The sequence below is a fragment of the Hippichthys cyanospilos genome, chromosome 17, assembly GCF_059441005.1.
Source record: "Hippichthys cyanospilos isolate Australia breed blue-spotted pipefish chromosome 17, RoL_Hcya_1.0, whole genome shotgun sequence".
NCBI lineage: Eukaryota > Metazoa > Chordata > Actinopteri > Syngnathiformes > Syngnathidae > Hippichthys > Hippichthys cyanospilos.
In genome coordinates, this window is record NC_142385.1 from 10,155,060 (window position 1) to 10,170,304 (window position 15,245).

At 39.3% G+C, this 15,245-nt stretch overlaps 1 protein-coding gene across 4 annotated transcripts; it reads right to left on the bottom strand.

The window, feature by feature from the left end:
• Positions 1-42: 42 nt before the first annotated feature.
• On the bottom strand, positions 43-13,422 carry LOC148409571 (cytohesin-1-like). Of its 4 annotated transcripts, XM_088438393.1 has the most exons (13): positions 13,267-13,286; positions 13,127-13,191; positions 6,055-6,137; positions 4,623-4,687; positions 4,276-4,342; positions 3,563-3,681; positions 3,268-3,461; positions 3,030-3,178; positions 2,092-2,204; positions 1,619-1,697; positions 1,469-1,540; positions 1,239-1,393; positions 43-539 (listed from the first exon to the last, which is right to left on the bottom strand). In XM_088438393.1, exons 1-13 carry the CDS (start codon positions 13,269-13,271, stop codon positions 461-463), a joined length of 1,245 nt encoding a protein of 414 aa, XP_088294519.1. In that variant the 5' UTR covers positions 13,272-13,286; the 3' UTR covers positions 43-460. The 4 variants fall into 4 exon arrangements, with proteins under 4 accessions (XP_088294519.1, XP_088294518.1, XP_088294520.1 ...); XM_088438392.1 differs by having other exon boundaries at positions 13,127-13,422; XM_088438394.1 differs by lacking the exons at positions 13,127-13,191; positions 13,267-13,286 and adding an exon at positions 9,607-9,790.
• Between the last annotated feature and the right edge of the window lie 1,823 nt (positions 13,423-15,245).

Genomic DNA, 15,245 nt, shown 5'->3' on the forward strand with positions numbered 1-15,245 from the left:
GTTTCAAATCCACACGAAAGAACGCAGCTTTTCAAAGAACGATGACTGGTTGTAAACTTTTAATGAGACAAAACAATAAATAAGGACAAATAAATACCAGGTAACGCCTTCAAACACCTTCATTTCCACTAATTGTGCTTTGAAAGCGTGGAGGGAGGGGCATGTGGAAATGAAATGTGAAGAGAGATCCAGTATTTCTTTTTTATGCCTGACTGAAATGATTACCTGCAGTCTTTCATGAGATGAAAATTCTTCAGTAAGCGTCCCGCCCAGTGAAGCAACAAACTGAATAAACTAACAGTACACAGAATGATACTTACTGTATGTATAAAAACAGAAAAACAAATATGATGTTGAGGAAATGAAGGTGCAACAGTGGTTCATTGGTGAGAGAGGTTGTGCTCCATTTTTTTCCCCCAGCAGCACTCGTCAGTCAAACCTGTGTGTGTGTGCGCGCACATTACATGCCCTTCAAGGACGAAACCTTCTTTTTGCGAGCGGCCAACATCTCGTAGAAGGGGTCCTTGCTAATGGCGGCTCTGCAAAACACGCGGAGGACACGTCTTCAGAACACATGGAGAAAATTTGAATTTGGGCAATTAAAGACAACTTTGGAGATCAACATTTTAGAAAACCTTAAAAAATGAGCTCAGTTCTCCTCACTTGCTAAACCTAGCGAGGGCCCACCACAAAGAATAGACTTTTACATACTTTTATATTTGAAAAAGTTGCCTGACATCTCATTGGAAAAATAAAATGTGCACTTTTCAAAGCAAAGTCCAAACACCGTATTAGCATATTAGAGCCAAACACTGGTCAAAGCCTTGAACTAGTGAGTGAGAAAATTTGAAAAATGTTTGCATGAGAAAACAAGGAGGAAAAAAAATAAACTGACATAATATTTTTATGGTCATTTGTATTTTACAGGAAAACAATATTAAAGGATCAAAGTTGGGTCGATTGAATATCTGTTACAAGCTTTGTAGAAAAAAACTTGTGAAAATGCGATTAATTGCAGTTGTAGAATATTTTGCAATGAGTTTGTTGATAAAGAAGAAAAACTCAACAGCACTAGTTAGAACGTACTAAAAACCTCCCGCATATTCATGAGTATTACCTTCAGAGTTTAAATTAGGGTCTCATGGTTCTACTGCCATAATGTGAAGCACAAATGAGAAATTACAAAATAGCTGTAGTTGATTCAGCACTATTCCAAAGACATAACAAGAAAGACTGACTTGATGCTGTTGATCCACTCGTCCTTCTCCTCCGCGGTGGGGGCGGAGATTCTGTAAAACGTGTGGTTGCCCTCGACGACGCGGCCGTCCGCTTCTGTTTTGCAGGCCTTGATCACCTGATCTCTGTGGTCCGGGATGAAGAGCTCGAAACAGTTCTTTGGTAATGAGATAAAGAGGGCCAGTGAGCCGTTTGAAAACCGCACCCGGCGTGAAAAGTTCAAAGAATTTACCGGTTTCTTTGAGTCATCGACTTCGCGGATGCTCAGATTTTCCAAGGGAATGATCCCTCTGGGTTCTTTGTCCTTTTGAGCAAAATACGATTTAGTACAAGAGCACTTCATGGCAGAAAATATTCTTAGGGAGCTTTTAAGTGCGCTTACAGTTGTGAATTCAAAATAGTAGAGGCAGTTGTCCGTGAGGATGAACCAGCGCCTCTTCCAGGTCTTCACCCGTCCACCTGAAGACAGACGACAGGTGAGGTGTGAGGATCCTTGATGGCAAATTTTGATGTTATGCAAAGAATTTATTGTAAGTTAAAGTTAAAAAAAAAAAAAACAGGGTCAGGGTATCAGAAGCCAGCATTGGTCAGATAAAAAGCACAGCGTGGGAAAGAAGGCGTGATGTGATTTGCGTTCTAGCGCGTGAGCTCGAAGCTGATGTGCGAAAAGCGGTGAGGCGAAGCAGTCGGGTGCATTAAAGCCAAGTCGGGCGGTACTTACCTCCTGGTTTCATAAAACAGAAAAAAGAAAAAAAAGACAACAGTCAACTCGAGCAAACACGCTGACAGTCACATCATTGAATGAGCAGGCTTCCTCGGGAGAAGCCACTAGGAGGCGCTCCTGCTAAAGGCGTACCTAGTTTGAGCAGCCAGCCTTCTCTGTCCGGATTGAAAAAAGTGTGCGTGAGGTCGTTGCCATCGTCTTCTGGGATTTTAAAGGGCTCGTTCTTGATGCTTTCAAACAGGTTCTATACACACAGTCAGGCAATGAGTTACTTTTTAGGCTGATATCAACTTTTCGCTAGGGAAAAAAAAAAAGATTATCAATTAGATTTTAAAAAATCATAATGAATAAAAAAAGAGTTTGTCAATTTTGTGCAGACTTTCACCAGTCAGTGCCGGCCTGGTGCCTGTTCACAACAACACTAAATATATAGTTTTGAAAAAAATTGATTTACAGAATGCATTGTGGCCAATCAATAAAGTTAATGAATCAATTTATTAGTTGCACTGCTGACCTAATCATTGCTTGTAAAAGAAAAAAAAAAAAAGCATGAGCTAATCGACACATTTTATTTAAGGATATAGTGCTACGGTATGGCTTCACATGTAAAAAATAATGACACCATTGTTACTTGTATACAACTGCTGTAAATGGCTGGAGTATATAAAAGTAAACATAAAAATAATTGGCAAATATAAGCCAGCTGGCTGATTATTTTTGTTTTATATGGGTGTTTATAGCAATTTTACTTTTGGCCCACTTGAAATTAGCCTTGCATTCTTTACTGCGTTGACCAACCATCTCAGGATTTCCAAGAGGCAGTCATGATGTCAACGCCAAAACAAGATTGGCAATCAAATTCAAGCTATAATCATAATTGGGCGGTGGTAAAGTCACACCCTTATCAACTGGAGTACAACATAATTATAGCGTTTGCAAGTTTGCGACTCTTGTCAATTTATAGGTAAACTCAATGAGACCACTTCCCTATCCTTGTTTTCATGACAACAGCCACCTTTGCACAGTAGAAAAAACAAAATGATGGAAGTTTGGGGAAAGAAAGACTCACTCGAAGGAGCTCGTCCGGCAGGTCTCCGCCGTCATTAATGCCTCGATTCATGGCCGTAAACCTCTGCACAGAGGGCTTGTCCTTCACGTTGGGGTTGTGCAAACTGGTGTTTAGCATGATGACGGCAAAGGACAACACGTAACATGTGTCTGTAATAAATTACACACACACACACAAAAAAATATTGTACCAATTAGACCCATTAAGATGCGTCTGCAGCTGAATATTACCCACTCACCCGTGCTCTGAAACACGCCGGGATTGCAGTGGCAGTATCGCTGTGCGAAGGCCTCCATCATGCGGTCGATCTTCTGGGCCTCGCCGGGAAGCCGGAAGCTCCACAGGAACTGCCGCAGGGCCTGGACCAGGTTCAGGTCCGAGAATTCGTGCAGCTGCAGGAAGGCGTGCAGCACCTCCATGCTAAAGTCATCTCTGCAAAAAAAAATAAAAAATCGTTCTTGAAATGACAGCCATTTTTGAGTAAAGGATTACAAGTTGACAGCATCTCTAGAGGAAGGATCTGGAAAACTGACCTTTCTCCGAGATAATCGCCAATGGCCGTTTTGTTGAGACCCTCACCCTTGTAGAGGAAGCGTGCGATGTCGTCGCTTGTATTTTTTAGCAACGAACAGTCAATCAGGAACTGGATTCCCTTGAGACATGTCGCAAATGCATCTAATCATGAATTAAGTTACAACAGTTTCTAAAAATTTAATTATCGTTCCTTTTTTTTTTAATTAATTTCTGACCTTGGATACTTCTAGCCTGTTCTTGGGAGTGCTCAAGAAGCCCCTAAACTGAATCTCAGCACCCCTTTTTTGTTTTTAATTGATATTCTTCCTTTTCAAGCACATTAAGGGAGTGCATTAACATGCAGTACTATTTTAAGGACAAAATGGCTTTAACCATGACATGTCCATTAGCATTACTAGTCCTCATTCTTGTGGTTCTTAATTGTAGCTTATTGTTTATGTTGTCAGGTTGGGCGTAAGATGATGCCTTATTTTACAGGTGGTTACAGACAGCACAACTGTTCGATGTTTGAATTGGAATGAGTGAGACTAGCATAAAGTGTGTTAATATTAAAGTCAAGATGCCACGGACAAGCTAACTGATTGGATGCCTATAAGCAAAAATCATTCTGGTTCTTTTTCAAAAAACGTGGGAATTATGTTTAAATATACAAAAGGGTTACGTTTATCTTGTCATCAGTCTCTATGTATACTTCATTGCAGTTTTTCTTCACCTTCTTGGGGTCCATGTTGAACTTTTTCCGGCCCATGGCCATCTGTTTGTTCCTCTGCATGCTTTTCCTAATGAACCAGAAAGAAACAATCAGCTATAAAAAATATACAATTTTTAGAAAACATATTTTGACTGACAATCTAACAATAAGTTTGAGTGCAATATGACTAAAGCTGGAGTAAAGTCAAGTCTATTTCGGATTCAAAATGTCCTCCACCATGAATCCGGAACTAGCCAGCTGACAAATAAGCAGACAAAATGGTGCCGTGAAATTTGGGGGGTCAAATTTCATCTCCTTGGTGAAGGCCTGCACTCATAGACAAAAATGCTCCTGGAAAGACTTCTTACCTTTCTTCAGTCAGGCCCAGGTTATCAATCTCACTGGTGACCTCTGCTATCTCATTTTTTATCCTCTGAAAGCAGAAAGAAAAGAAAATACTGCAGTAAAACCCTGCCAACATAGATAAGTGACTCACTCACACTCTCTTTTTGTCCCAGCGACTCGTCTGTGGGAGCCGGAGCACCTGTTCCCGGGTCAGCCTGGCGACCTTGCTTCCCCTCTTCTGTCCTCACGCCCTGACCCACATTTTCTAGTCAGCCCCCCCCCCCAATTGCTTCCCTAACCCTTTTCCCAGACTTAGTAAGTTGTGTGTTGAATGCACTGAAATGCATTCGAGAAATGCATGACAAGAAAAAAAAGAGGATAAAAAAAGATGGGAGACAATATGAAACTAAAAAATGTAACAAGAATGAGTCTTCTTGGTTACAACAGCCTTAAGTACAATAGCCAGCCCCCTCCCTCTTCTTCATGAAGCAACAGCGTCCCGTCTCTCTATTACTGGAATATTTGACGCCCCATTGCCCATTTGGCCCCAGGGCACGTGGAAGCGACACTTAACGCAGACGCGTGAGGTTTATGAGTTCCCAAGGAACATGTCGATAAGGGGAGACTGGTTTTTGTTTTTGTTTATTTTCTTAGTGCCTCACATTACATACCACAGAATCTTTCAAATAGGTACATTGGTATTTCAACCCAAGAGAATTCAGTTCTGCATTAGGCCTTATTTCTGTGTTGATCGTTTAACACTTGTGTGGTAGTTCATTTTCACTGCCATTCACGGCTATAGCCGTCAAAAATCCATTTGAACTTTTCTGGTAGTGAATGGTTTTATCCTTCCCTTTCTATTGACAGCTATAGACATTAAAGATCCAGTTTTACTGTTCTCGAAGTGAATGAGTAAAGTCTTTCATTGCCATCGACGGCTACGGACATCAAAGACCCACGTTAACTGGGCTGGAAGTGAATGAGTTAAGATCCATTTTAACTGGGCCGGAAGACTCTTTCCCTTCAATTGACAGCTATAGACGTCAATGGGATAGAAGTGGTTGAGTTAAACTTTTCTGGCAGTGAATGCGTTAAGCCTTTCACTGTCTTTGTCAGGTATGGATGCTAAAGATCCATTTGAACAGTTCTGGAAGTGAAGGAGTTAAGCCTTTCACTCCCATTGAGGGCTATGGATGTCAAAGATCCAGTTAAACTGGGCTAGAGGTGAATAACATTACATCAAAAATCAGTTTGAGCCGTGAATTAACCATTTCATTTTCCATGACTTTATTTGGGAAAAAGTAATAAATTGGACCTATCCCATTCCTGCAATGCTCCTGTAATTTGGTTTTTGAGTAGCATAGGAGTGAGATTCAACAGAAGGGTTTTGTCACAAGGCTGACGGCTGGGATCCACCATGACATTGCGTGGAAGTGCGTTTGTGTTTGTGTTTACTTGTATGTCCTGCAGCAGCTCCTGTTTTCTGCGGCGGATGCTCTCCAGCTCCTGTCTCTCCTCTGGACTGAGGTCATCAGGCACTGAGGGCCAACAAGAATGTGTAAATACAACAAACAAGTTCGGTCCGTGTCGCTATGGCAACAACAATTTTGTACGTATTATGACCCCCACCCACATCCAACCAAGGACACACAAGTGTACACCGCCTGAAGTTAGATTCGCAAGGCCTATACTTTTTCAATTAACTAAATGAATGCGGGATTACATCCCTTCTAAAAAGAGCCCGCACATTGCACACAGCTCTCAGACAGACATATTTAAAACTAGACTGCATTTGCGCTTATTATAACCCAAGACAAGAATAACAAGGCAGCATCGGGAGCGGAAAACCGTGCTAAAACTTCGCTTCTCATTCAAAACAACCACCTGTCTTAATTTTGGAGTTGATCGGTCCACATTATGTCCTTCAGTCCTTTCTTAGAGTTACGGAGACGGTAAGTTGAGTCCAGACATCAGACGCTCGTTCCAGCATGAGAGAACAGACCGATGTGCGACCGCCAGAGAGGGGCGAGACCCTTTAACATCACCCTCCCCCAATAGCTCCCCTCCCTCTAGTTTATCTCCTCCTTCCTCGCGTGACCTTAAGAGTTGAGCATGATGAGCCGAAAGAGAAATCGGATTCATTTAGCATTCATAAAGATGCTCAGGTCCTGAAGCGATGGAGACATAATGGATTTCACTATTCAGAGGCAGTTTACTGCCTGGAACTGCTTGCAAAAGAAAGACAAAGTACAGTCCATGCTGTTCCAACTAAATGCAAATCAAATGGGGTTTCAAGTAGTCAGAGCTTGTTAAAATTAAAAAGTAAATATCGTAAATAAGTTGTAACACAGACTGGTAAAAATGAATGTCCTTTATTGTAGCATAAGCCTAATGTAAAAGAAGTTATAGTTGTAGTATAAGTTGATTTTAAGCTTGTGTTCATTAAAAAAAAAATCAAATGTATTCTTTGCAGCAGTACACATAATATTTTGTCATGAATTAATTTGATGACAACATAATTTTTCATTGTAAATTACTGTAATACCATTAAACTTTTTTTTTTAAATGTGAAATTGACTGAAAAATGACAAATGTGCTCAAGGCGGCCAATCACAACTCAGCTTGTGAACGTCACAAGACCAAACCCAGAAACAAGCGAGTCATGATTGGTCGTTTCCTGAACCATGAACACATGACATGATTTTTTTTTAAAAATGGGCAAAATGTATTTCTAGAGGTAATAATTGTACATTAAATATAAATACGTAAGTAATCAATTTTAGACAAACGCATAACTTTTTACTGTTAAAAATGGTTAAACAAATGTGGTATCCTTTAAATATTGCTAGCATAAAGAATTGTGGGCAATTTATTTGCTTTCGTAAAGATTGATCTGAAGTAACATAGCAAAAATGGGCTTAAAGGTTGCATCCAGTCACACTTCCGAAGCACTTTTCGAATTCGAATGAACTTATCTCCAAAGTACTTGCAGGCCATCTCGCTCAACAGCATAGGAAATTTACTAGGCAGAAGCGATGATCTGAAGAGGCTTCAAGTAACAATACTGGATTTTAATGGAATAGGACCGTTAAAAAAATTTGCTCTGAGCAACTGGTCCACTGGCTTTCCATTCAGTTTTTTTTTTCCTGGGAATTTGTTTTCAGCGGAATGAGCAGCCTGGACAGACAAATGTTGTTGTGGCCATCACATGCCAACAGCCGCAAATTAAACTCGCGCCAGCCTCTCGGCCCGGTCCAGTCTTGTCCAGCCTTACCCCAATGGGACAGTCAGAGGCAGCTGACCAGGGACCCGAGGCCAAGCGGGTTTATTTGTGAAGAAAAGAAAATGATGCGTTTGGTCGTCTTGCGCCACTCATAAAGCGAGGATTGTCCTTCGCCATGGCAGCTGGCCCCCGAGGCTAACCAGCTCGATGCGGCGTGATATAATCCAGTGGTTACGGTGAACTCCCCACGGAGACTGAGAGGCATTCATTGCCAGAAAGTCCAACATGCATTCAACACAGCGCAGCAGACATGCGGCCAGAGAGAAAGGATGAGGAATGAGCCGGAGCTGTTTTTGGATGCAGGATGTGCCACAACTACATAAACTGTAGGAAGACAATTTCACAGACCAAAATAGCACTGCTCCTTTTCTTGTATATTAAACAATAGGGATATCATCTGACTGGCGAAAATCTTTTTTTTTAACATATCCTGTTTGAAACAAAGAGAGCTGCACCAATTCTTTTGATCCGACATGTTCTTTCTTAGGCTTAAAGGGGCCCTACCAAAGAAATTCAACTTTTTGGAGATTTTACCATGTTGCAATGATGATTTCTCAACTTCATGGCCAAGTAAACAGCAATATTTCATTGATTAGTTACAACCTTTTAATGTAGAAAAAGGAGTAGCGAAAATTTGTGTTTGGGAGCACACAGCCATAAAATCACCGTCAGCAGTAAATAATTTGCTCGCAAAAGGAAACACTTATCAATACTGGGCTCTCATTAGACCGATTTGATATGAGGGACAGTTCTTAGTGGATTGCATTTTATTTGCAGTGATTTGTCTGTATTGCCTCCATTCACTCCATTCAATGCTCAAAGACCATTGTGAGGATAAGCAGACAAACGTAGGTTTTGTGGCTGGCTAGTATTAGGCAAGGTCATGAAGGAGGTGAAGAAGCCACACAGAGAGAGGTGCAGCTTCAGTAAATGAGACATTTCACTTGCTAGTTAGAAACATCCATTCCATGAAATTCATATTTAATAGGAAATTTACTAGCCTGTGTCCCAAATGTAAATTATAAGCATGTACAGTATTTCATTGTGGAAAGTTTAAAATATCATAATATAGGCCCTTTAATATTTTTGTCCCGCACCACAGAAACAAGGGAATATCGATTTTTTAAAACAACATTATTGTTGGAAGTGTGAGAGTACGGCACATGCAACAAAAATATTACTCCTCAGTTGCATAATGAACATTATTGCGGCTGGCGAACCTCACTTCTTAACATTTCCTGTTTCAAACCAACAGAAACACATTTTGCACCATAATATAAAAACTAGACGTTTAACACACGCTGCTAGGTGTGGTCAGCAAACAAAGTATCAATATTACACAAAGCCTTCCAGTCTGAACCAATATTGACACACATTAAACATAACCAATATTCACTAAACGTCACAAAATATCCATTCATGACGTCCGAAATAACATTAAAGCGATTGCTGTACTTTATTAAAGGACTTATAAATGAGCACGGAACCTCATCAAGTGTGGCGTTGGTCCAAAACGCGTTATAATGGTTCGCTTGTGTGGTCATAAAGAGCTTTTATTGACACAGTTGGAGACGAGTTACTTCCTTACTTACTTACATAAAACGCCAATGATGCGCTCGCTGGTTAATGTGGATTTACATCACGTTAGATGCTAATTAGCAAAACTCGTTGAGCTAACTTAGTTAGCCTCGTTTAAATTAAAAAGGACCCCCAGGGGAACTTACCGACGCCGTCTTCCGACTTTAGAACCATGTTCGCGTGGCTGTTCAAAGGCCCGCAGGTGAAACGAGGCTCGAATGGGTCAAGAAGAACAACTTTGAGTAACTTTAAAAGTTAAACGAAGGATTTTAGTAGCGCTCGGATGGGGTGAAAAAATGACAACTGTAATCCATTGGGGAAGATAGCCGGTGTTGGGGCTCGGGGGGAGTGGGCGTGACTTCAACTGAGGCAGCCAATCAGAAGGCTACTGCTAAAATCTTGCCCGAAGAACGGTAAATTTACATAAGACAATTTACCAAATAAACGTTTTTATACGATTATGTATGAAATACAAAATCATTTATTTTACATCATATAACGGTACATTATAAATTAATGAATTTGTTAAATAGTCAGAAAATGTATATTTTATGGTTGGGTCATTGTAGTGCTTATTTACTCTTCAAATGTGATATTAAATGACCAAGTGAATACAGTATTTTGTTAAATATAAAAATCACACACTTCAGTCAATGCCATAATTACACATAACCAGTAAAAGTTTAGAGCCTCCCCCCTCTAACGTGGGGTTCGAAGTAGTTATCTCGTCAAAGCCAAAAGGTAAGCAGAACTGCAACGTTAGCACAGATTAGCATTAGCTTCATCCAGTATTGCTTAAATTAGCCAGTGGTGCCTTTGCTTATTGTAAACAAAGATGCATTCAGTTAAACACTAATATTTGAATTACAATTAATTACGGCCGACATAGGGAAAATGTACTTTTTAATATTTGTATTCTTATGGTTGGTGCAGTAATTATGAAATTAAATGACCAAAGTAAATACAGTATTTCACAGGATGTCTTAGCTAATTAAAATAATAAGCACATGCTATTTTTTTTGCTCCTTACATGGCATGAAAAAAAATATTTTGACGCAGGGTACAACATTCTATCATGTCAAAGGCAAAGGGTAAGCAGAGCTGCAGAATTGGCAAAAATTTACTTAAGCTAACAGTTATACTAGTATTAGCTTTTGTCAGAGGTGTGTAAATTACGCAGCGCTAGCTTGCACACAGTAAACACAAGAGCATTCCTGTTGTGCAATTCACATATTAGTGATAAATAACCGTGTTCACTTCTGAAATGCGACACTTGTGAAGAATTGTGGAATGCGAGCACTACAAACATCATGCTAACATGTTGCTATGATTTTCTTGTGTAGCTAAACGAGATCAGAGAAATCTGTCAGTGACAAAAACTACCAAGTGTAAATAAAAAAATTAAAATAAAGATAAAATTAATTTTCTGCGGGTGATGCAGCTGCTGTATTGGATGCGATTGGATGGAAACAAAGAAGCCAAAGAACATTGCAGCTGTGCACTTTAATCAGCCTTTTTCGACTCGCTAACAACAGGATATGCTGAGGATGGGTAAAAGGAAGAACTCAGGAACTCTTTAATGGCCTTTTTCCTGAATCAGATAAAACTTACCAGAAAAGAAAAAACAATATTGAGATAAGATACAAATCTAACCTCAGAGTGGAGCAAACTTTTCTTGATTTTACCATGCTGCGTAGCAAACCGTAATGACAAACAATCCAACTTTCTCTTGTGTCCCAAATGGATTTTTAATAAGGTGAGCTGACGCGAGAGCGGTGGGCCGCCATGATATCACTCAAGCTCCCACTTGAGAGGAGGATCCATTTTGGGGCCGAGAGGGCGACCAGAATGCGTCACGCTCTCCAATGGAGCCCACCATGTCGTGCGCGCAGGGTTTTGCCTGACTCATGCGTGTGTTACACCAAAATGCCAAATAAATAAATTAAATAAAACACAGCATGGCACGCACACGCTCGCTCAGAAAATCACCATGGCAACGGCTGCAACATGTTGCCCTGATATTTACATGAGGGTTGGAGATAAAGTCTTATATGCCAGAATAACTGGGCATTTGTTTTCAACGTGACTACCAAAAACGATTTATGAACCGGAGCGATTGTTATACCACATAAACGTCTTTGAAATTGTTTTTATTACATCAGCATGTGATTGTTATGCATTTGAGAATTTAGGTTTTAACTATATGAGTATGTTTTTTTTTTTTGCGATACAAGTGTACATACATGAAAGATTGTTATGCCGCACATGAGTTTGAGAGGGAATTTAATTGTTATGGCACCCATAGGTTTGAGCATTGTTTTGATCACACCGGCTTGTGATTTCAAACACAGTATTGAGAATGACTTTGATTCATCAGTGTGTGATTGTTATGCCACAAAGCTTTGAGCAGTTTTTTTTTTCCAAAACTTAACTATATTTGACTAAAGGCATTATTTTTACCAGTGTGTTAAGTGTGATTGCTATGCCACACAGCATTGATAATAATTCGGGTTAATCAATGTGTGATTGTTATGTCACACAGGTTTGAGAAAGATTTAACTATTCAGAATGATCATTTTGACTTTTTTTTCTCAGCAGTGCAATTGCTGCCACATGTAGCTTTGAGAATACATCAGTGTGATTGTTATTGCGCACTGCTTTGTGAAAGATTTCTTAAAGTTGCTCATTTTGACTATAAACGTGTTTTTGGTTTACTTGTGTGATTGCTACACATTCGAGAATCAGTACAGTAGTGTGTGTGTGTGTTTGCTATGGCACACATAGCATTGATAAGAATTCTGATTAATCAGATTGTGATTGTTATGCCTCTCAACTTTTCTTTTCTCCGAAACAAGAGGGAGTTATCATTTTGGCTATGGACTTTTATTTATTAGTGTAATTGCTGTCACATATAGTTTTGAGAATACACTAGTGTGTGATTGTTATGCCACACCGCTTTGAGAAGGATATCAGTTTTTGAATGATAATTTTGACTGAAGACGTTTTTTATTCGCACGTTTGATTGCTGTCACATTTAGCTTTGACAATGATACATTAGTGCCGATTGTTGTCACACTTACCTTTGGGAATAATGATTTTACTATTATGAATTTGTTGTTTTCAATATTGGTCTTTATTTTTGATTCACCAGCTCAAGCTTGTCTTGCCACAAATTTGGGTGTTCTTTTTGACCATGTGGATATTATGCTACACTTGGTTGCATGATTGCTATGCCACAGATACTGATTTTGAATAATCGGTGCGTTTGTTTTGCCACACAACTGTGAGGATTGTTTTTTCAAAAATATTTGAAATGATAATTTTGACAATTGACTTTTTTTTTTTTTACAAGTGAGATCATTCTGGCACACTTAGCTTTGAGAATGTTTGTTTTACTTTTAGAATTGACATTTTTAATATTGAAAATTACTTTTGTAGTTTTGATTCCCCAAGATTTGATTTTTGTTTCATAACTTTCAGAGTGATTGTGCTGACTGCGCATTTGTGTGATTTTTTTGCCACAAAAAAGGCTTAATGACTCACGTCATCCTTATATACCACAACTCAAATACTTGTCTATATGTTAACTTATCACGTCATCCTTATATACCACTTTCAACTCACATACTTGTCTACATGTGAACTTATCAATAAACAAAAACTGACCTTTAGTAGCAGGAGCAGCAGCCGATTCCAGAGCTCTCACCGTCGGACACAAAAACGCCTGAAAACTGGAAGCACATAATTCGCTGACACTCCCCATAACGCCGTCCGGCTTTGGTTATTGACTCCAAATTGAGGCTCACTGCATCAGGATTTGTCTTCATCCAGCAGCACTTTGAGATGGACTCTTACAAAAGAAGCATGTTGTTCATCTTACTCCCTCAACACCGCTCACACACTTGACCTGACTCCCAGCATCCACACAGACACGCACGAATGCACGCTCTCGCAGAGACACCCGATATGACACTTTGAACAGTTGCTCAAGTATTATTGGAAGTGATGGTGACAAATGGGCGTGCACACATGCACACAAATGGTTTCTCCCACGCACACACACACACACACAAACAAGCATATACACACTTATACACCAGAGCTATTTTCATTTCAGACGTGGAGGGATTTACTTGCAAGAATTGTTTCTTTTAACTTTTTTCTTTAATTTAAGTCAAATTAAATGCACTAGGTTTCTTTGCCATTCATGCCTAATTCAAATACTTTAATAAAATCTCATAAATGCTTTTATCAGCAAACTTGTATCTCCAGACATCACTTAAAAAAAAGAATCACATAAAAATGAAATCAACGGATATACTGTACTAAGTTCCTGTGTCATTCTGACGCTAGCACTCCATTTTGGTCCAATAATAACTCTCCTTTTCCCAGCAGTGCTGACCTCCTTCTGCTGACCTCTCTTGCTCTTGAACTTTTCTGCCACCAGACAGTTTCACCTCTTCTCCTCACAGCTGCTTTTTTTTTTTTTCAAATGTATTCTGTTTATTTGCACAGTTGCACGTTTTCCATTCTCGCTGCTATATGGAAATGGGAACGCATGTAGGCGGCGAAATGCAAGCAGCCTCAGCCTGGTCATTTGCATGCAGCTAAAGACAACAAAGCAACATTGTGACTCATCAGGAAAAGTACAGGGAGGAAAATGTACACTAAGTGAGGGTTTTCTTCACTTTTTCTTCAGGACAAAAGCAGCCTAAAATGTTAAGTGCCTCCTTGGACAAATTTGATAGACAAGGTCAAAGAACAAGCATATGAGTGAAAGATTTTCCCTTTCGTCTGCAAATGGATTCAATACGAGAATGGAATGATACAAATACTAGCTAGCGCACATTGGTAGACTACAATACATATTATGTATCTCTATAAGTACTTTCAAGTAAGTGTCTATTTTGAACCTTGCAAAATCTCGCATCTCGACTACGGCCGAGTACAAACTTGAAAGTACATGTGGTAATCCATTAAGACCGCTAGAGGGCGACAGGCCACAGCGTTCCCGTTGAAAAGGTTTTACATAAAGAAACAAATGGGAGTAGTTTTACTGACCAACTTTAGAATAAAAGTAATGTTTACGTTTGAATTTACATCCTGGCTCTAAACGCGATGACACATTAGAAATGAAGAAAAGTGTTCAACGGAAAAAAAACAGTTGAAAGAAAGGGGGAAGCAAAGCAGGACATGTGACCCATTTTGCACATTTGTGAAATCAATGAGTAAACATTCAAGGCCAAAGTCAAAAGCAGATCACAGATTTGACATGCAAACAGACACGCACACACTCCCTTACCTAGAATAATAAATAAATAAATAAATAAAATAACTTGATGTTATAAAGACAGGAATGAACAGAAATGACAAAACCTGCTGTCTGGGCTGGGCTGCACATTTTTCAAATATTTTCCAAGTGGAGTCAAGTAACTCAAATGATTTGTGTTTTACTTGCTAGCAACCTCCCAAATGAGCCTGAGATATGTACTAAATAGAGAAATTTAGTAGTGGATTTTCCTTTGTTATAATCCTTCAGTAAGCTTTATTATAAACTGCTGAGGCATTGATTAGCATGAAAATATTGAATTTGCATTTTAATTAGTTGGATAAACATCTAACATTATTTTTAATGGCAAAACTTTGTACTTTTGTTTTTTTTTTAATATATATTTTTGAAACATTTTTTCAATTAATTTCAAAATGTGTAATCAAGGTTATGTAACCAATCTTTGATGTATTTTACAGTGTAACCAAAGTTGGATAAAGAAAACGCATAACACAA